At 47.7% G+C, this 22,121-nt stretch overlaps 1 protein-coding gene across 1 annotated transcript in view; it reads right to left on the bottom strand.

Annotated features, from left to right (window-relative positions):
• Positions 1 to 22,121, bottom strand: part of LOC309557354 (multidrug resistance-associated protein 1-like) — a 330,716-nt gene that overhangs the window by 175,370 nt on the left and 133,225 nt on the right. Inside the window, exons 10-11 of the mRNA XM_082260034.1 lie at positions 14,802 to 14,979; positions 1,925 to 2,086 (exon numbers count right to left, since the gene is read on the bottom strand). Of these exons, the coding sequence (XP_082116160.1) occupies positions 1,925 to 2,086; positions 14,802 to 14,979 (340 nt within the window). The remainder of the gene's footprint in view (positions 1 to 1,924; positions 2,087 to 14,801; positions 14,980 to 22,121) is intronic.

Below are 22,121 nucleotides of genomic sequence, written 5' to 3' on the forward strand. Positions count from 1 at the left end.
TCACTGTAAGGCAGAAAGAAGCCCAACGTAAATGCAAAATAAGATAACAGGGAGGAGACTAGGGCAGTAGCAGTAGAGACCAAGGGCCCAGACAGCAGTGGTCAGCCTCAGCTCTCCTTCCCACGGAAGCCCTGCGACCAAAACAGTTGCAGCAAGAACACTGAACGTTAACCCCTTATGGAAAAAAACCAAAGCAAGTAAAGCACAGATTCACTGCACACAAAGGCAAAGCCCAGACATACTGCAGTCGAGGTCATGTGCGTCTCACCCAGACATACTGCAGTCGAGGTCCATGTGCGTCTCACACAGACACAGGGGATATAGAGGCAAGATCCATGGTATATGCCTTTTCCAAATAACATTTACCTTCTAAGTGGGCATACTCCATAAGGAGAATTTAGGGACAGATGGCTGCAGCCCTGGACCTATAAAATACTATTAGGCACATTGCACTCCAGCAGATCCCTGTGCCAGCAGGACACATTTCGTGTCCAGCCTCACTTCATCCTCACAACAAGGAGCGGGTACAGCACGATTCTGAGGCAATGCTGAGAATCAGCCAGTTTGGAAATCTGCAAAATGAGCCACTTCTGGCTCCTCAGCAACTGTAGAAATTTGCAAGAAGAAAAAAGAATCTTGGCTAAAAGTATAGAAAAAGATTTGAAGGCTTTTGCTTTTTTTTAGAGCAATAGCAAAAAATTGGAGCAGGAAGGGAGTAGGAATGATTATACTAAGAATCAACCAAATGTATCTGAACTACTTTATCCTGTGTCCCCTAAAGTACAAATGAGAAATAGGACTTTTTGTACCAACTATAAATTCCTTTTATCACTGTTCATCGAAAGACTCGAACCCTTGAACACAGTTTTATAGCGTCACTCGGAGTAGGAAACTAGGGAGAAAGTTAACAGTATAGTCTAGGGGGTGGCCCCTCATGGTGGTTAAACCCCCCCCCCCCCCCTCTACATGCAGAAAAAAAATTGTGGTTGGTACAAGAGTCCTAATTTCTCTTTTGTTCATTAAAAGATTCAGCAACATCTCAAAGAAGCGCAACAACAGATTAAACAACAATTCCCCCAGGAATGAAAGGAGTACACAGCTGCTAGTAATGCTGTGCACACAAGCAGCCAAATAATTTTGTCAAGCTGTGAAATTGAGAGCCTCCTCCCCATAAACCTTTTAGAAAGAAGGAGATGAAGGAAGATGGAGGGGGCACATGCTGACTTTGGGCCTTGGGGGGGGGGGGGGATAGGGTTGGCCACCAGTAGGGGCCTCCTTTAGGGCGTATTGCTGCAAGTGGTGCTATAGCCCAATGGCCAACATCTCTAGCTCTTTGCTGGTTTTTATTGAGATTTTGGGGAGATTCACGCTCCTGCATTTCAGCTACGAGGCTGCAACCGAGGAAAAAGACCCCAAATTCTGAGCTGCCAAGAGAAGAGGAATCAAGGGAAAAATTTCCAAGGGGAAGCTCTGGTGACAGCTGTCTAGTACGAAAGTTTCCCTCACTTTGTAGCAAGTGTGTCTAGGAAAGGATGTAAAGTGAAAATTCCCCAAAGGAATGCAGACAGCAAAAAAATAAACTGACAGGGTTTTAAATGCTTCCCCACTGTAAGATTGCTTTATATTTTGCCAATAGATATAATTTAGGCTTGTACCGTTTTATAGTTTACTAGCTTTGCATACAGATGTAGATCTATACTATGGTACGAAGACAAAGACATGATATGGCTTCTCTGGTTTTAAGTCAGTTGATGGAACTCTAAGATGTAATATATTTTTTTTTTTTTTTTAGCATTTTAACATTCTTAATGTCTTTTGTAGTGCTTTACCTATCAACAATTCTGAGCTACATCCGAGTCTTTACTACTGTCCTTAGCCATTAGTATAATTTAAGCAGTAAACATTTTGAGTTGATATACTGTACCTGCCATAGAAAATACATTGCCACAATAATTGTTAAAGGTGCAGACCAGAAATAGTTGAAACACGTTGCCAAGTCCATTAATTTTTGGATATCAGTGGAGATCAAATTTACAATCTCCCCAGCAGAAGAATCCTTCCTTCCAGAGCTGGAAAGGACTAACACCTGGCAAAATAAAGAAGTATATTATAAAGGAGAGTATCAGTAGCAAATTTAGATCGGAATCATTAAAGGATAGGATAGAAGAGGGTAACGTGTAATATTTTAATGTCACCAAACCACATACTATACCATATAGTATATTAGTTCAAAACACAAATGTATAAATGTATAGGCACCTCAAAATAATGTATATACCTCAAGATGGCGCCAACTTTGATATAAAGTGCAACCTATCAATAACCGCATCCCCTTTAAATGTGATCAACACAACAAACAATATGGTTCAAGTAAAATGAGGCCCTGTTATATATAAATATATATACAATGCAATATCCTACTAAGTGCTCCATCGCTAAAAATTTCCACGTGATTAGTAGTGAAAAAAGTAATATAGTATAACCTATGCTGCACACAACCTAATGAGATGTGCTGAGATGAAAAAAAAAAAAATACATTAACTAAAAAAAAAACAAATGCTAGCAAACATAGAAATCTAATACTTGTGGTATCGGTGATGAGGTCACTAACACAAACAATCTGTACAATAGGGCTGCAACTAACGATTAATTTGTCTGTCGACTAATCTATGGATTATTTTTACGATTAGTCGACTAATCTAACGATTATTTTTATTTTATTTTTTTTGCTTGAGTGTTTTTTTGATTAGCTAATTAATCCTGTAATTAATACAGACCCCTCAGTAAGCCCCCTCCCAGTACAGACCCCACAGTAAGCCCTCCCGCCTAGTACAGGCCACTTAGTAAGCCCCCCCCTCCCAGTACAGACCCCCACAGTAAGCCCTCCCACCTAGTACAGACCACTTAGTAAGCCCCCCCCTCCCAGTACAGACCCCACAGTAAGCCCTCCCACCTAGTACAGACCACTTAGTAAGCCCCCCTTCCAGTACAGACCCCACAGTAAGCCCTCCCACCTAGTACAGACCACTTAGTAAGCCCCCCCTCCCAGTACAGACCCCACAGTAAGCCCTCCCACCTAGTACAGACCACTTAGTAAGCCCCCCTCCCAGTACAGACCCCACAGTAAGCCCTCCCACCTAGTACAGACCCCTCAGTAAGCCCTCCCACCTAGTACAGACCACTTAGTAAGCCCCCCTCACAGTACAGACCCCTCAGTAAGCCCTCCCACCTAGTACAGACCACTTAGTAAGCCCCCCCCCTCCCTCTGACGTGTCGTGGCAGCCCTAGATCAAATACCACCAAAAGAAAGCTCTATTTGTGGGGGGGGGACATTTTATTAGGGTACAGCGTCGCACGACCGCGCAAATGTCAGTTAAAAGACGCAGTGTCGATCGCAAAAAACGGCCTGGTCATTCAGCGGGCAAATCCTTCCGGTCCAGAAGTGGTTAATAGAATTTAAATAATTTCTTCCCAGTTAAAACTATAGAAAAAACTATAGAAATAAAACAAGAAAGTGCCCCAAAACAAAATACAGGAAGAGGAATTTGCACCCACATCCATATTCAAAAAAGTTAACAATCTCAGCTGTGATAAACAGCCAATCATGAGGGAAGCAGAAAACAGTAGGAATAAATGCAGCCAATGAGCGCACAGATTAAGTCACCCAGCCAATCGTGGAAACCTAGAAGGCTTGGCTATCCAGATTCCTGTGCAGGCCGCAACAGCCAATAAGTAAAGGGAGACAAGGAGCAGCAGGCAATCAGCTCAGCGCTATCAGTAAACCGCTGCAAAGTTCGTGGCGTTTCCTGTCAGTGTAAAGTTCGGTGTTCCCGGGTACCTGAAGTAGTAGACATGGCTCAGCCCGAGCTGCCTAATGACCTCCTTCTTCCAGCCCGGTGGCAGAGCCGGGCACTCCATCCTCCGCTTCTCCATCCAGCAGCGCTCACTGTACTTCACCAGCAAGCATGTCCCACTCCTGCCGCCTCTCACACAGTCACAGTGCCACCTAGCAACGCCGTACCCCTCCGCACCCCGAGCTCCCAGCGGAGGGATACGCGCTCATATACACAGCCAAGGATAGCCGGTGATGCGGCCAGCCAGGGGGCGTGTGACGTCACATGTTGACGCGTCGACGCCTTTCACGCACGTCGACGATTTTTAGTAGTCGACGCGTCGTGGCAGCCCTAGTGTACATGGTGAAATACTGACATAAATGGAAAAAAAATAATTGATTGATTGATTAAACAAAAAAAGAAAAAAACAAAAGCAGATCCCAAAAAAAAACATAAATTAAAAAAGTCCACTGTATATTGTGACAGTTCACTAAAAAATGTATTTATTTATTTTGTTTGTGATAATTTCTGTGACCATAAATGGTGCTTGTGCAATATTGGTGCTCTTCTTCAAAAAAATCCAGTGCTCCACCACGTGCAGATATTAAACGCATTTACCCGAGCCCCCAGGTCCCAGGGACCATACATGCCTTTTGGTAAATGCAACTTTATGTAGAATTTCAGAACTCTTCCAAAATTACAGGCAATCCACATGAAGGAGCATCCTCCCCTCAAACAATCGATGGCAATTGGCATAGAAAACAAATGACAAGGTGATCGTGTAACACTGTTCAATAAAATCTAAAAAACGTTTAACAACAACTCTGCAGTAGTTGTGCTTACATTTAAAAGTGCCCTGGCTGGCACCAGCTCGATAGATCCGTACAGTGCCCCTAGGCAACTAAGACCAGGTGAATTAGGAACTCACTCTCCTTCGCCACTAGCAGCGGTTGCCTGGCTCGCATGCGTTCCACCACTCCAGGAAATGGCATCAGATGGTTATCCACAGGTCTTAGGCAGCAACCCAATCTCTAAGCATTTTGCCTATAGAGGCATCATCAGAAATCCCAGATTAGATTTCTATTGGCACTTTTCCACTGCAAGTACCGGCACGGCTCCACTCAGCCCTGCTTGGCCCTGCTTGGCTCTGTTTGGTTTTCCACTGCATGGTACGGTGTTGGAACGATTCGGTACGGTTTGGTGCGGTTTGCTTTTCCACTAAAGTAAAGTGGGTGGGATAACAACGATTCTCTGACCAATTAGCGGCTCGTAGTGACAAACAGTGAAGGCTGCATGCAAAGGATTGTGGGATATGGTACCGGTATGGCCCTCTTGGAACCACAACCGAGGTGGTACTGTTTAAGCGAGCCGTACCATTCGGTTCCGTACCGTACCGAACCGTTCCAACACCGTACCATGCGGTACCATGCAGTGGAAAAGCGAGCCGAACCATTCGGTTCCATGCAGTGGAAAAGCGCCTTATGTTTGCTAGCATTTGTTTTTTTGGATAATGTATTTGTGGTTTTTTTTTTTTTTTTTTTTTCATTTCAGCACATCTCATTAGGTTGTGTGCAGCATAGGTTATACTATATTACTTTTTTACTACTAATCACATGGATATTTTTAGTGGGGGAGCACTTAGTAGGATATTGCATTGTATAAATATTTATATATAACAGCGACCCACTTTACTTGAGCCATAGATTAAAATAATGGAATTGTTGCCTTACCTGTAAAATCTATTTTTGGAGTATAGTAGAGGACACAGGCAGATTCAGAGATGAACAGGTTATGGGCAGTTAATTGGACAATGACAAAAAAGCTGTGAGGAACCCATATAACCCCTCCAACTCCCCACAATCCTAGTTTTGTAGCAAGCAATAACATTCACAGAAGGGTGGTTGTCCTATGTCCTGTACTTTGCCAAGAAATTGATTTTTACAGTAAGTAAAAAATCCAATTTTTTAAATCTTACATTACAGAAATGTCTGGGACATCCCAAAGCTGTACTGATGGGGGTAGGGTAAAACGGCAAAACAACAGCCAACATACCCTCAGAACAACTGATAAAGGCCAGACTAATCTCAGACAGCAGCCTGAAGCACTTTAAGGGCATAGGCAGCATCTGCCGAGGCCTGAACATCCATCTGGAAAGACATAGTAAACATGTTAACTGAAGATCAGGGCACAGCCTTACAAATTGGCAATGTAGAAGTTTGATGTTGAAAAGCCCAGGATGCACCAACAGATCTTGTAGAATGAGCCTTCTCAGGAAAAGTAGGAACCTTATCTTTCACCAAGTAAATCTGAATCACAACCTAACAGATCCACCTTACAATAGTGGAACACTCATCAAGGATGTGGCAGCATGAAATGCAGGGCTCACTGGGTGATAGATACTGATGGTGATCAATGGGACATGGCTCTGGAAACAATTCCTGTAACTCCCCTATCCGCCTCCCACAAGCTCTCGCAGCTATTTATTCTCTATAGAGCTTATCACACGCTTGCTACGTTGTCTGACTGGGGAGGAGAGATACGTCGCTATGCCCCAAATGCAATGTACATAGAGGCAATTTTAAACATATGCTGTGGCGATGCCCAAAACTTACGAGGTATTGGAACAAGGTCCTGTAAACCATCCCCATGCTTGCTCAAATGCCTATTCCTCTTAACCCCCCTGGTGTGTTTGCTTGGAGTCTTGGAGGCTGAAAAGTATACACCGGGCATATACACTATGATAATGAGACTGTTGTACAAGGCTAAGAAGCTGATAGCCAAGTTTTGGATATTGCCTATGATACCTTCCAGAAAGAAATGGGTTGAATATGTTAACTCTCTCCTACTCAGGGAGCAACTGGCTTATCGCCATCTAAATGCGTTAAAGAAATGTACTCTTTTGTGGCAGAGCTGGATTCTCCTGGTCTTGCTCCTACACAACTAGTAATGAATAGACTCTTACAAATCTAAGTGAATATAGTCTGTTTTATTGCTACATAAGTTGGAATACCCCACTCACCTCTGATACCCATTAAGTTAATTTGGTTCAGAAAAATATATTACTTCAGAAAACCAGAAAGAAATGTCATTGTGCATAGATTACTGCACTATAGGCTCGTGTTGCTCTACTTTATTTTCCCTTTGTTTGGTTTCTCTCTCTTTTGCACGTTGCTCGCACAGATTGAGCACTGTATTCTGTATTTTTATAATGTATGACTTATATTGACCATTCCGTCCGTGTAATGTTCAGATGCCTTTCTCTTTTATATCAATAAAAAAAGATTGGATTAAAAAAAAAAAGGTTGTGGGAGCAAGGTAGACTCTAACACAACATCCAAAGTGTGAATTTCCCCCTTCTTAGAGGTGTTTTGGAGCAGGACAAAAGGATAGAAGCACTGTGTCTTGATTGAGGTAAAAAGAGGAACCCACTTTAAGCAAAAAAAACCTTAGGCTGAAGGATGACTTTATACTTGTGAACTACCAGAGAAGGTTCCTTACAAGATAAGGCAGCAAGCTCTGCACACTCTTTGCCGAAGTGATAGCGATCAGAAAAACGTTTACAAGTTCGATTGGCCAAAGATACAGTATATCCCAATGGCTTCAAAATGGAGGAGTCTGCAACACAGAAAGAGCCAAATTCAAGTCCCATGGAGCAACTAGTGACTGTCTGGGGGTGAGAAAATATAAGTCACCCCTTGCACGAAGGCCTTCACAAGAGAATACAACATCAACGGCTGTTGAAAGAGGAAAGTCAAGGCTGAAGATTGACCCTTAAACGTATCCAGGGGCAACAGCTGGCCCAGTCCTGACTGAAGAAAGGACAACATTCCATGGAGAACTGGTTAGAACTAACCTTCCACTGTTTACACCAGAATAAAAAAGCCTTCCAAGTGCGATGATAGACCTTATAAGAAGCCAATTTTCTAGCATTCAAAAGTATAGGTATGACTGAAGTCAGCCAGGCTCCTATCTCTCAGTACTTGGCCTTCAACAGCAAAGCCATCAAAGCTAGTGACAAAAAGCAGGGTGGAACACCAGACCTTGCGACAGTAGATCCAGACAGTCAGGAAACTGCCATTGGGCATCAGCCAGAGTACAACTGAATGCCAAGATTTTCTTGGGACCAGTTTGGCCCACAATAATCACTGAAATACCTTAAAACTCAGTCTGATGGATCAGATGGGAAAGGATCTTTAGCCGAGAAAAGGCATGTCAGGGAGAACTGATCCCACAGAATCACCAGTGCATCCATTGCGACGACCCTCAGATCTCAACACACGAACCTCTCCCCCTTGTGGTTGAAACTTGACGCAAGGATATTCATGTCCGGTATCCCACATTTCTGACCAGCTACAGGTAAGCTGAGAAAATCTGCTTGCCAGTTTTCTACACCCAGAATGTGTTTGGCTGACAAGGCCAGAACATGATGTTCTCCCCAAAGCATAATAGAGGTCCACTTCGCTCTGAGTTGCTTGAAATCTGGTCAATCTGATTGGTGTAGGCCACAGCCCTGGCGTTGTTTGACTGAGCCTGCAACGGAAGCCTTTGAAAGCAGTTTTCTCATCTCTGAAGGGCATGTAAAACTGATCTGAGTTTCAGAATGTTGATACAGCTTTGGAAGGGCTTTGGAAGGGGTCCTAGACCTGGCTGGATGTAAGAGGTTGAGATTCCCTGTATCATCACTTTCCCTAGCACTGAAAGGTTAGAATAATTGATATTAGGACTAAAGAACTTCCCTGCCTCGGGTACCAGATTAGGTATCCACTATAATAAGGAGTGTCTGGCCTCTACCGACAGCTGTATGGGGCAATCCAAAGAAGTTTGCTTGTCCCAATGATGTGTTGTAATCTCCTGGGAGTGAATCAGGAAATATGGCACTGCCTCGAAGGATGCCTCTATCAGACCCTCATGCAAAACCACAATGAAGATTGATCACGGGAGCAATGAGTCCATGAGATCTCAGCGACCAATTTTTTTCTGATAAAAAAACCTTCAGACAGGGTCATGTCTAAGAACAAAGCCTAGGTACTCCAAATGATGAGTCAAAGTACAAGCAGAGTATCCAACTAAAAGCTTGCAACAGGTGAGCTGCCCATTGAACGTGGTTTATCAAAACATGGGCAGATTGCGCTCTGAACAGAAGATTGTCCAGGTATCCCATGTGAACACCCTAAGAATTAAGTAAAGCAAGTTTTAGGGCCAAGACTTTTCTGAACATTCGAGCCGATGTAAATTGGTCAAAAGGGAGCACTCCAAATTGAAAATGTTGCTCACTCAGGCCAAAAACTAGAATTTGTTGATGTGGAGGCTAAACAGGGCATGTAGATAAGCATCTTTGCTGTCCAGTGAAGCCAGGAGCTCCTCTTGTTGAAGAAAGACAATGACCAACCTGGTGGATTCCATGCTGAATTTTCATATTCTCAAATACTTGTTGAAGACCCTGGCGCCCACTATGGGGTGCACATCTCCATTTGGCTTAGGAACTGGGAACAAGCAGGAGTAAAAACCCCAAAACTTTTCCCCCACCGACACAGCTACAATTACCCTCAAGGACAGTGGCTGTCAAAGGGCAAGCTCAAGAGCTCCTGCTTGCTGCAATGAGAAGGGCAGGCTTGCAGTCATGAACCTGGGAGGGGGGCGGAGACCCAAATTCCCAAAGATTTGGAATTTTCCAAACCCAGATGAACGAGAAGGCCAGAGAATTCCCCCCAATTGAAGAAGTGGGGGTGCTTTGTCAGTGTGTAGATGGGCTTAAAGCTGGAATTTGCTGCCAGGGTCTAGCATACCGCCATAGCTGCAATAACAGGATGCATTATCGGAGCAATCAGGGCAAAAGTGGATTTGAAGAGGACCTCAAATCTCCTATCCAGGGTGCCCTTGAAAGCTAGGAGATCCTCCACGGGAACTGTTAATAAACTGTAGAGGCAAGCAATAGTGCTTAGGAGGAGCATACACTTTTTTCAGGCTGCTGCCATACAGTATATCTCCCACAAAGGAGTTTACAGGAAAGTTCTTTGATGCTTTTTAAGCACTTTTTAAGGGAAACCAGAGGTTTACTGGTCTCCAGCTGTTTAAACACCAGGCAAGTCCTTACTTTATCAAACAATGGCAAAATAATGTAATGAAGTTTTGGTGACAATAAAGCAAAGGGGGGGGGGGGGTCCTCCTAAGAGAAACTTCCATTTCAGAGAAAGCAGCTTTTAAGGCCCCTTCTTAAATCCAGCCAGGTCTAGGACCCCTGCCAAAGCTGTATCAGAGACAGATGCTTGTGGAGTGGGTTTTCTGATGAACTGAATAAGGCCAAAACTCTGACATATAGTATAAAGGCAAACATGGATGCAACGAAACCCGCCCTACTACGGCAGGACAATTGAGATACATTAGACAGGGCAATATAAATGTCTGAGGGGGGAAAGACAATCAGAGGGAAGACAGTTGAGAATACTATCAGAGGCTGAATCCCCAGGTGGGCTTACCAAGACCCCTTCCACCCCATTGATAGCCAGAACATTAACATGGACTTTTTTCCCTCTCATCCACTCTTTCCTCCTCTGGTCTGGCATTTATCTGAGGGGGGAGTTCTTTTAGGGTATTTGAGGGTATTTGAGTGCGAGGAAGGGTTATAGGGAATCGTTCCTTGTGTCTTCTCATGCATTTTCAAGTACCCCAGGAATGTCTTGAAAATGTTTAAGTATATAGTAGAGCAGGCAAGTTGGCTGTAACTCTAACTTATGCATGTGCACTGGACTTGCACCATTCAGGACCGCAGGAAAGGTGGTAGGACTGCCCATGGCTGTCCAAGGTGATGCCCAAGCAGTGTTATTAGGCCCTGGCTGCCCAAGACACCCAGTCAACATATTTTTGGCATGCAGAGCCAAGATTCCTATAGGATTCCTATTTGGGAAAACATAGGGCTCAATACTCACTGACTCCAATGAGCAGGTTCAACATAGAAAGAATAGGGAAATTAAAGCGGAGTTCCGGGCACAAAAACAAACTTTTTTTTTGTGCCCATCCGCTTGGTCTCCCTCACCTGAAAAGGAATTGGATAGTTAGGCATTTTTTTTTTTCACTTACCTTGTAATTGGAGATTGAATATACTCACCTATTCTCTACTTCCTCCCTCTGTGCCGCGGCTCCGACGTCACTTCCTGTCTTGCGATGATTCCTGAGAGCTGAACGTCATCGCTCCCAGGAATCAATGCGACGGCGCCGGCCCCGCTCGTCACTTCCGGGGCAACGCCGAATTCCCCGCTAAACAGCTTCTGGGCATGCCCAGAAGCTGTGGAGGAATGCGGCGCCGCACCGGAAGTGACGAGAGGGGCCGGTGCAGGCGCATTCTGGGAGAAGAAGACGCGGAAGAGGACGCCGAAGAGGATCACGCTGGCTTCAGCTGCCCACAACAGCGATGGCAACGCTGTGGAAGAAATTTTGTGAGTATTTCTTCTAAAAGGTAAGTGCGAACCGGGACAGATCAGAGGCTAGCCATTGTGGAATGTACTAGCCCTGACTGTCCCGGGGGTATGTTTGTTGAAAAATGGTTTCTGTGCCCAGAACTCTGCTTTAAATCTTATTCCCCTGACTTCACCCACTACAGGAAGGTGTACCCCCTCAAGTAGGGGGTCTTCAAGGATTCGGTCACACCAGTGTGGATCGCCTCTGTCCTGGAACTGTATAACATCCTGTGGCTAACTCAAAATACTGCACTATGCACCAAGGTGGTAGTCTAATGCAGGATCCAGTGCCTGCAGCAGCAATAGAGGCGTTTCGTCCCAACTGGCAGGGTCTAGGTACGTTTCCCGAAGCTTTCGCCAAGGGACCCTGATCCAGAAAGGTGCACAAAATGCTGCTGTGGCCACAGTGTGGAAAGGAAAAATGATTAAATAATTTCAGTAAGTGCAAGTAACATTTAGAAAACACTATTTAGAGAGAGTACATCCAACACCTAAAGACACAAGCAAAAAACTGGATTATTTGTCTTACTGCAAAATCCTTTTCTCTGAGGTACACTGACAGACACAGCTTCAATTCTTCAGACCAGTGGGCTTAGCTGCTCTCTCTTCAGGAGTATGACTGGGCGGAAGCCTTTTTGGTTAGGCCCCTGGGGCAGTCCCAGAGGGTATTCCATCACTTTCTGCTGTAGGACTCCAGTTTCTAACAAGCGGTGTCAGAAGAACAAATAACTCAACCGCAATAGAGGAGCGGGTGCTGTGTCTGTCAGTGAACCTCAGAGAAAAGGATTGTACGGTAAGACAAAAATCCAGTTTTCTCTTTGGTTCACTGACAGACACAGCTTCAATTTTTCAGACCAGTGGAATGTCCCAAAGTAGTCAACATGAGGGGTGGTAGAAAAAAACAGCAAACCCAGAATTCCCAACAAGGCTAAACATAGCCGACCAGGTAACAATAGGAGCTCAACTAGGAACAACTGGAGCTCACCACCAGGAAAAAATGTCACTCTCAAGAAGCGGAAACATCCGCAGCCTGCAAAACTTTGTGGCCAAACGCCTTATAAAATTTTGTGAATGTGTGTACAGATGACTACGTAGCCGCCTTGTGCACCTGAACCACTGACGCCTGATGACAAAAGGCCCAGGAGGCACTAAGCGCCCTCGTAGAATGCGCTTTAACAGGGAAAGGAGGAACCTAACCCTTAATGGAGTAGGCCTGCACCACCGTCTGCCTGATCACTTGGAAATGGTCGCAGCAGATGCAGCTGCCTCTTACGAGGTCCATCTGTAAGAATAAACAATGAATCAGATTTCCTAATTGGTTCAGTCACCGCCAGATGCACCCGAATCGTCCTTACCACATCTAAAGAATGCAAGGCAATTTCTTTAGGATGCGTAGGCTTAGGACATAGGGACAGTAGCACAATGTCTTCATTCAAATGACCCTCGAGACAACCTTAAGAAGGAATGCCTGACAGGGTCATAACAACACTTTGTCCCCATGAATCACCAAGTAAGGTGACTGACAGGACAACGCAACCAACTCCAACACGCGACGTGCGGAAGTAATAGCTAGTAAGATGCCACCTTCTGCAGAGTGAGCAGAGGACTTTCTCAAATATTTTCAAAGAGAGGCCCTTGAAGCACCGACAGAACCAAATTGAGATTCCATGGAGGTACCAGGGATCGCATCGGAGGAGCCAGATGGCGAACTCCTTGCACAATAGTGTGAACCAAGGACTTCACCGCCTATGGCCTTTGGAAAAAAACAGCCAAGGTGGAAATCCCGGCCCTTGATGGTGCCCAGAGCCGAACATTGATCTACACCCAATTGTGGAAACTCCAACAGGCGAGACACCGAAAAGGAGCTGGGAGAAACCCCCCGAGACTCACACCAAGTAATGTATGCCTTCCAAACTTCCTGATAAACCTTCCTGGAAGTAGATTTTCTAGCCTTCAACAGCATAGGGATCACCGACACCGACAGCCCTCTGTCTTTCAGCACCTGGCTTTCAATAGCCACACCATTAAAGCCAGCGACCGTAAAGCAGGATGGAAGATTGGTCCCTAAAACAGAAGATCTTACCCTGAGAGGAAGTTTCCAAGGGACGTCTGCTACCAGCCTTACCAGGCCTGCGTTCCAAGACTGGCGAGGCCAGTCTGGTGCCACTAGAATGACTGGAATTCCTTTTACCTCGATTCTGCATAGCAGTCTCGACAGAAGTCATATTGGAGGAAAAGCATAAGACAGACTATACTGACCCCAAGGAGCCACCAGAGCTTCTGCAGCGTCAGAGACCTTGACACGAACCTCTGCACATTCCTGTTGAGACGGGAAGCCAGCAGGTACATATCGGGAGTCCCCCACTAAAGACACAGTTGATGGAAAACCTCAGGGTGAAGAGACCATTCTCCCGGATCCAACGTCTGCCGACTAAGCCAATTCTCTACCCCGGGAACGTGCACAGCAGAGAGAGCCGGAACATATTGTTCTGCCCACCTCAATATGCCAGCCACTTGCTGGGCCGCCAGGGCACTCTATGATGATTGACATATGCCACAGCTGTAGCATTGTCCGATTGTATCCACACAGGGCATCCCTGCAGACGATCCGTCCATTGAAACAGACAATGTTTGATAGCCCGATTTTCCAGAATGTTGATCGGCAACCTGGACTCTTCCCGAGTCCAGACACCTTGGGCTGAACATACTCCCAAGACACCTTACAAACATGGCCGCCGAAGCCAGGAATACAGAGACCACGGCTAAATGGTGGCACCACGTGGTGCTGCATGGGACCCTGGACCCCACTGGAACCCAGAGAAGAATTTGCAGACCCCAGGAGGGGACCCTCCCATGCAGCACCCAGGTACAGACAGGGGACAGATAAGGGTACAAACTTAGGGGGGAACCCCACAAAAGAGAAGGGGAAGCACAAGGGGGAGGAAGGACACAGTAGGGGCCTAGCATCCCCCGGGGGGGGGGGCGCGACCACCCTAGCAATTCCGCAGGAAAGCAGAGGAGACACTACTCACCATACCATGGTCACCAGGCAGCACCACTCCCAGCAGTCCACCACACCATCTTGGAATGGGGGTGCTGCGGCCTGAGGTACGCTGAGACTTTGGTCATGACTGTTGTCGTGTGCAGAGCTGGGACTGCTCCAGGGGCATAACCAAAAAGGTTTCCGCCTAGTCATACTCCTGAAGAAAGAGCAGCTAAGCCCACTGATCTAAAGAATTGAAGCTGTATCTGTCAGTGAATGAAAGAGAAAACTGAGGATTGCTGGCAGGGGTTATATGTGGGCCCTCACAGCTTTTTTGCCAGTGTGCAATCGCTTGAAAGGTGCCTGCCTTTTACCAGTTTCTGAATCTGCATCCTTTACTGCAGGATCAAGATAATGTGAATTTCTGTTCAATTTCCCAAAAGACTTAAAATCTGGCCGATCATATATTTGTTTCCTTCAAAATGTGAATAAAGACTTAACATTCAAGGAGAAAGTAAAAGTAGAGCATACCTTATTATAAACACTACCCACAATTGCTGCTCTGAGTCTCATCCCAGTGACATAGCAAATGTAGTCATGCTGGTGAAGGCATAGGGACTGACCACAAGGACAAATGAGGAGGAGGACAGCAATCAAAAAGCTTTGCCAATTTGGGGACAGTGGATTCTTCAACCGCTCCAGAAGCAACCTAGGCAAGAGTAATGACAAAGTGACCAAAGGTTTTACAGATGACAATATATTATGTGCTAAAACATATCCAACTTGTTGCTAGCTATACAATCCATTGCTGCCCTAGGGAGCTGAGCTAAAGTGCAACCTTCATTACAGACTCTTACCAAATACTGTTCTGTGGAAATGCTTAAAGGAGAAGTAGGGCCAAGGCACACAGCTGGGAGCCTGAGCCAGCACCCCTGCCCTGTCCACAGCCCAGTGCTCCAGTGAGTCATTCACCAGCTCTCTGCTCACGAAGACCGAGAACAGAGCGATAAGTAATCTTTGATCGCTCGGTTTTCGGTCTTAGAGGCGGAGTAGGACAGATGCATCATCAGTCTGATGCTACTTCCACCTAGCTGAGTATGTGTGTTTATTTTTTTTTTTCCCGAACTTCTCTTTTAGGGTGGCTGTAGATGTATTGGTGCACTTGTAACAACACAGTTGAGTACTGTCTCGGATACTTTCTTTATCTGAACACTTATCTACCCCCTTCTTCTCTGTCAATGCAGAACAAATGCATAGAGGTTTAGTAAAATGATAAGAAACAATCACTTACAAAAAGAAATAGATAAAAAACCCACAAAATTCAGCTAAGGAGTAGATAAGGGTGATGGAATGGGAGGGGGAAAAGTTACAGGAGATGAGAGTGTTCATAAAACAATTAAAGGGTACTTGATGGAATTAAACCAGTAAATGCCTTCTGTTCTAAGAAGGGTCTTTCATCCCCTCCAGTATCATTTACTGTACTCTTCCTTCTCCAGCGGAGTCAGTATTCTTGTGTCTAAAGAGGTGACATTTGTCTGTGTGCGGCAGAAGCTGGATGTGAATGGCCAATATGTCTTTGTACTGTGTAAGATAAATGGCTTTATGTGTATACTGGCCTCGGTGTACATCCCCCCACCCTTCTCCACTGAGATCCTGAAACTATTGGCATAATTTATGGCCCAATTTCCAAACATCCCTGTTTTGGCGCTGGGTCATTACAATAATTGCCCTAATCAAGCCCTAGATTAATTCTCCCGGTACAGAGGACGGCCCCCACCTCATTGAGGCCTGCGGCCTTTGCTAAATTACTAGTTGAGCTTGGAGTCGGGGATGTGTGGAGGGAAAGACACCAGGAGATGTTACTCGTGTTTTTTGGCAACACACGGTGGAATGTTCTGCATTGATTTGGCACTGGGCACTACTGAAATGTTCCCGCATATAGAAGATTCAGACTATGAAACCCATTTAGTGTTAGATCATGCTCCCCTATGGGTATGCTTATTTATTGCTGGTTCACTAACTCGCCCTATGTGGTATGATAATCCATTCTGGTAAACTCTCTTCCCAGAATCAGATCCTATTATGAATGACTTAAAAGATTTCATACAACGTAACAAAGGTACGGCTTCAATGACTACCCTATGGGACGCAATGAAAGCCTTCCTGCGGGGCACATAATTTGAGAAATGAAAGGGGTCAAACGTAGATCTGGAGAGTGGGAGAGCACGGTGCGCGGGTAGATGCTGAAGCTGATTTAGTGGCAAATCCAAATCCCTCTACCCACAAGCTGTGGCTGGAGTCTCAAGCCTTATATCATTTGGTGGTAATCTCGGCGGCAGAAAAAAAACGGAATTTTTGTAAAATCTTACCTGTAAAATTCCTTTCTCTGAGTCCTCCGACAGTCGCCGCCTCTTCATATTCGTCACATATGGGGTATTAGACTTTGCTCCGAAGGAGTAGCTAGGCAACAGAATATGTTAACAATAAAGCTTTAACATATCCCACCCTCAAGGGGTGGTCCCCTCAGTCAATACCCTCCTACTTCCTGCAACCATATCTCAGTTTTAGTGGAATAGCAGTAGAGTATACTTTCAAACCCCAAAAGAGGGGCGGGGGCGGCGACTGTCGGAGGACTCAGAGAAAGGAATTTTACAGGTAAGATTTTACAAAAATTCCGTTTTCTCTTACGTCCTCCGACAGTCGCCGCCTCTTCATATTCGTCACATATGGGGACGTCCCAAAGCAGTGCAAACATGAGGGGTGGGAAACGCATCCGCGCCGAAAGGCAACGCAGTCTCCACATCAAAGAAAGGAACCTTACCAAAGGAAGGAAACCAGCTGGGCAACAGCAAAAATAAGTGCTCAACAGGAGCAACAACCCAGGAAAAGACAAAAAACCAGGGGATACAAAAAAACTATCCCAACAGCCAGGAGTCCCCAACAAGGGACCCTATGGAACAGCCGCACTAAGAACCTTGCGGCCAAAGGAAGCATCCGCCGATGCCTGAACATCTACTTTGTAGAATTTCGTGAAAGTGTGCACGGTCGACCAAGTCGCCGCCTTACACACCTGGGCTACAGAAGCCCCATGACGGCAGGCCCAAGACGTACTCAGAGATCTAGTAGAGTGCGCCTTCACAGGCACAGGGGGAACCTTCCCCTGCAAGGCATAGGCCTGTTCAATGGTCTGCCTGATCCATTTGGCGATGGTAGAGGCCGAAGCCGCCATGCCCTTCCGAGGACCCTCTGGAAGAACAAACAAGGAGTCCGTCTTACGAAAAGACTCAGTCGATTTAAGGTAAACCCTTATCGCCCGAACAACATCCAGAGAGTGCAATCTCACCTCCTTTGGATGCTTAGGCTTCGTGCACAACGAAGGCAAAACAATATCCTCGTTAAGATGGAATTCCGAAACTCGTTTCGGCAGAAAAGAAGGATTAGGTCGCAAGACCACCTTATCCAAATGAACAACCAGGTACGGAGACTTGCAGGACAAAGCCGCCAGTTCCGACACTCTGCGAGCCGAAGTGATCGCCACCAAAAAGGCGACCTTCTTGGACAACATAGACAACGAGATCTCCCTGATCTGTTCAAAAGGAGCACGTTGTAACACAGATAGAACGAGATTCAAGTCCCAAGGGGGCAAAGGATCCCTCCTAGGAGGAACCAGATGCCGCACACCCTGAATAAAGGTGCCAACCAAGGAGTTGGAAGCCACGGGACGTTGAAACAGAACGGCCAGCGCAGACACCTGACCCTTTATCGTAGCCAGCGCCAAACGCTGATCGACACCCGTCTGAAGGAAAGACAGCACACGGGAAACCGAGTACTTGCGGGGTGAAAACCCCCTGGACTCACACCAGGCAAAATAGGCCTTCCAAGTACGGTAATAAACCTTCCCCGAGGAAGACTTCCTCGCGTTGATCAAAGTATGAACGACCTCTGGAGAGAGACCCTTCTCCTTCAGGACCTCGGTCTCAACAGCCAGGCCGTCAAAGCCAGCGACTGTAAAGCAGGATGGTAAATCGGTCCTTGAGACAGTAGATCGTCTCGAAGAGGCAGACGCCAAGGGGCGTCGACCGCCAGATTCACGAGGTCTGCGTACCAGGACCGGCGAGGCCAGTCCGGTGCCACAAGAATCACCGTGCTGCGTTCCGAGTGTAACCTGCGAAGGAACCTGGACAGCAACTGAATCGGTGGAAACGCGTACATCAGCCTGTACTGATGCCACGGGGCCACTAACGCGTCCGACGCGTCTGCCCGAGGGTCGCGCGTCCTTGCCACGAACCTCTTCACCTTGTAGTTGAGGCAAGACGCGAACAGGTCCACATCTGGAAGACCCCACTTCGCGCACAACATCTGGAAGACAGCCGGGTGGAGAGACCATTCCCCCTGATCCAGGGTCTGGCGACTCAGATAGTCCGCCTGCCAGTTCTCCACTCCCGGAATGTGAACCGCCGTTATCGCCGGGACATGAGTCTCGGCCCAAGACAGAATGTCGGCCACTTCTCAAGCCGCTCGGGCACTCCTGGTGCCCCCTTGGTGGTTGATGTAGGCCACCGCCGTGGCATTGTCCGTCTGCACCCGAACCGGGCAGCCCTGCAGCCGGTCCGTCCAGCGATGAAGACAGAGCCTTATCGCACGCAATTCCAGAATGTTGATCGGGAGGGAAGACTCCCCCTCCGACCAAGTTCCCTGGGCGGACAGAACGCCCAGAACACCACCCCAGCCCGACAGGCTGGCATCCGTGGTGATTACCGTCCACGAGATCGGACGAAACGACTTGCCCCCGGACACCAACGGGGACTGGAGCCACCACAGAAGGTTTTCCCTGGTGCGATGACTCAACGAGATCTGAAGATCCAGAGATTGAGGTCGCCCGTCCCACCTGGACAGGATCTCCGCTTGGAGACCCCGCGTGTGAAACTGCGCGAAAGGAATCGCCTCGAAGGCCGAGACCATCAATCCCAGACATCTCATACACGTCCGCAGAGACGAGTGTGGAACGTCCCTGAGGGACCTGACTTCCTCCTGAAGAGTCCTGAGTTTGTCTTCCGGCAGGAAGACCTTCGCCTGCACCGAGTCCAGTATCATTCCCAGATAGGGGAGACGAACCGATGGACTCAGTGTCGACTTTGGAACATTTATCGTCCAACCAAACTCCTGCAGAGTTTGCATTGTGACAGACAGGTCCTCCTCCAGACCCAGTCTGGTCGCAGACCGAACCAGAATGTCGTCCAGATACCCCAGGACAGAAATGCCCTGGGCCCTCAATAATGCCAGAACCGGTGCAAGCACCTTGGTGAAGACCCGCGGAGCCGAGGCGAGACCAAAGGGCAACGCCACGAACTGGTAGTGATCCTCCGCAATGGCAAATCGAAGGTATCTCTGATGACCCTCGAATATGGGGATGTGAAGGTACGCATCCTTCAAATCGATGGAGGCCATGAATTCCCCCGGAACCAGGGCAGCCACCACCGAGCGCAGGGATTCCATGCGGAACTTGCGAACCCGCACAGAGCGGTTCAGAGCCTTCAAGTCCAGAATCGGACGAACCTTGCCCTCCTTCCTGGGCACGGTGAACAGATTGGAATAAAACCCCCGAAATCTGTCCCGATGAGGCACCGGAACCACCACTCCCTGAGCCCTCAGGTCCCGCACCGCCAGGTGCAGATCCCGCAGGCGCTCTGGAGACAGTTGAAGATTTGAGGGAAAAAATCTGCTCTCCGGCCGAGAGAGAAACTCGATCTTGTAACCAGATCGAACGATTTCCAGAACCCATCTGTCCCGCACACAGGCCAACCAGGGCTGAAGAAAACCGAGCAAGCGTCCCCCCACCCCAAAACTGGGTGAGGGCGCCCCTTCAGGCCGAACTGTTATGGGCCGCAGGTCCGGATTGGCCGGACTTCTGTTTCCCAGACCAGGGCTTCTTCTGAGAGCCTTGGCCTTTGAACGGTTTGCCCTTGTAGTGCGGCCGAAAGGCACGAAAGGACCCCTGAGGGGGCCGAAAATTTGCATGCTTCTTCCCAGAAGCCCCCTTAGCCTTGGGGAAATGGGGCAAGAGAGTGCTCTTACCTCCGGTGATCCCCTTAATCAACACATCCAGGGACTCCCCAAAAAGGCGAGACCCATCATAAGGCAGATTGGCTAAGGTCTTACGTGAAGATTGGTCCACCGACCAACATTTCAACCAAACCAGGCGGCGAGACAACACCGCCACGCTGTGCACACGTGCAGCCAACGGAATCAGGTCCAGGTCCGCATCACACAGATACATGACACCCTGGTGGATCTGATCCACCATATCCAGGGTCGCCGCCGAGGCCGAATCGGCCACTAGGACGCGCCTAAGCATCTGCGTCCAACTTGCGATCGCCTGGGCCGCCATGAGAGAAGCAAACAGAGCCTTAAGCATAGAACCCGTAACAGAATAAGTATGACGGGCAAGAGACTCCAGTCTCCTATCCGTGGCATCACGGAAAACAGGGGAACCCTCTGCAGGAATCGCAGTGGCTTTGTTCAAAACCGCAATTGCATGATCCACTGGCGAGGCACACACCACCGTTCATCAGTGGCAGGCGAGAAAGGATAACGCAGCTTGAATTTACTTGGTACCGCAAAAGGCTTGCGCAGATCGCGCCATTGATCCTTAACAGCGCGCTGAAAATCAGCATTGCAGGGAAAAACCTGCGGCGTCCTGCGTTTTCTCTGCGTCCCATAAGCCGCCAAGGCAGCGGGGGGACACACTTCGTCCTGCAAACGTAGCGTCTGCTTAATGGAAGCAATCAACTCATCCATGATTGCAAGCTCTTCAGGCGAGCCAGGGGGAGAATTATCAACCCCCTCAACTTCAGCCTCTACCTCAGACCCCACCAGATCAAGAGAGGAGCGGGACCCCGATAAGGGGGTCCCTGCCAGAACAGCCCCATCACCTTCACCCTCAGAATCAGAGGACAGAGCAACTCTGGGCCGTTTAGTAGATTGAGCAGCCACCAGCATTTGCACCTGGGCAGCAAGGCCAGCCACAATAGTGGCTAAATCCCCCCCTGGGGGGGAAACAGCGGTCCCCTGGCTTTCCACCAATACTGTAGGAAACTTGCCCTCCTGAGAATCCATTGCCCCTGTAATGCCAGACAACCAAGGGTTAACTGCCCCCTTTTAGCAAGCGCGGCAAGCGCAGCCCACCGCACCACACTCAGGCACAATGAGACCCCCACAGGGAATATACAAACTGAGTACAGGCAATGGATGACAAGAACAGAAGGATAAAACCTGAGGAGACCCCGCTGCTGCTGCTGCCTCGATCGGTGTTCCTGGAAAGAGGAAGTGATGCTGCCAGGGCGCTCTATGTAAGCCTATGGAGGCTACAAGAAAATGGCCGCCGTGCATGTAAACCATGCGGCCGGAGCGGGCGCCGGTAAAATGGCGTCGTTTGGCGCCGAAAAACGCCGCTCCACAGTGCATAAAAACACACACATTACATCCCAATATATGGATACATGGTAGATCGCCGCAGCGATCGCTGTATATGCCCAAACATGCCAAGAAAAAACATGCCCCACAGCACACAGCTTCTCACACTGCCCAGCCTGACACACACAGTGTCATACAGCTCCCCCCCCCCTTGCAGCCCACAGCATGCAGCCGAGAGATAGGGAGACAAGCAGTGTGATTAAAGGCAGGTTACACAGTCCCAGACTGAGACCCCCCCAGACAGACAGGTCCCCACATAAATACACTTACCTCACATGGCGTGGGGAACCCGCACAGGCGAACAAGCCGCTGCACATGAGGCAGGGAGAGTCGCAATTCAAGACGCACACAATGGAGGTTAAGAAACCGCACAGCGTC

The sequence above is a fragment of the Pelophylax lessonae genome (assembly GCF_965119305.1).
Source record: "Pelophylax lessonae genome assembly, chromosome: 6".
NCBI classification, from domain to species: Eukaryota; Metazoa; Chordata; class Amphibia; order Anura; family Ranidae; genus Pelophylax; species Pelophylax lessonae.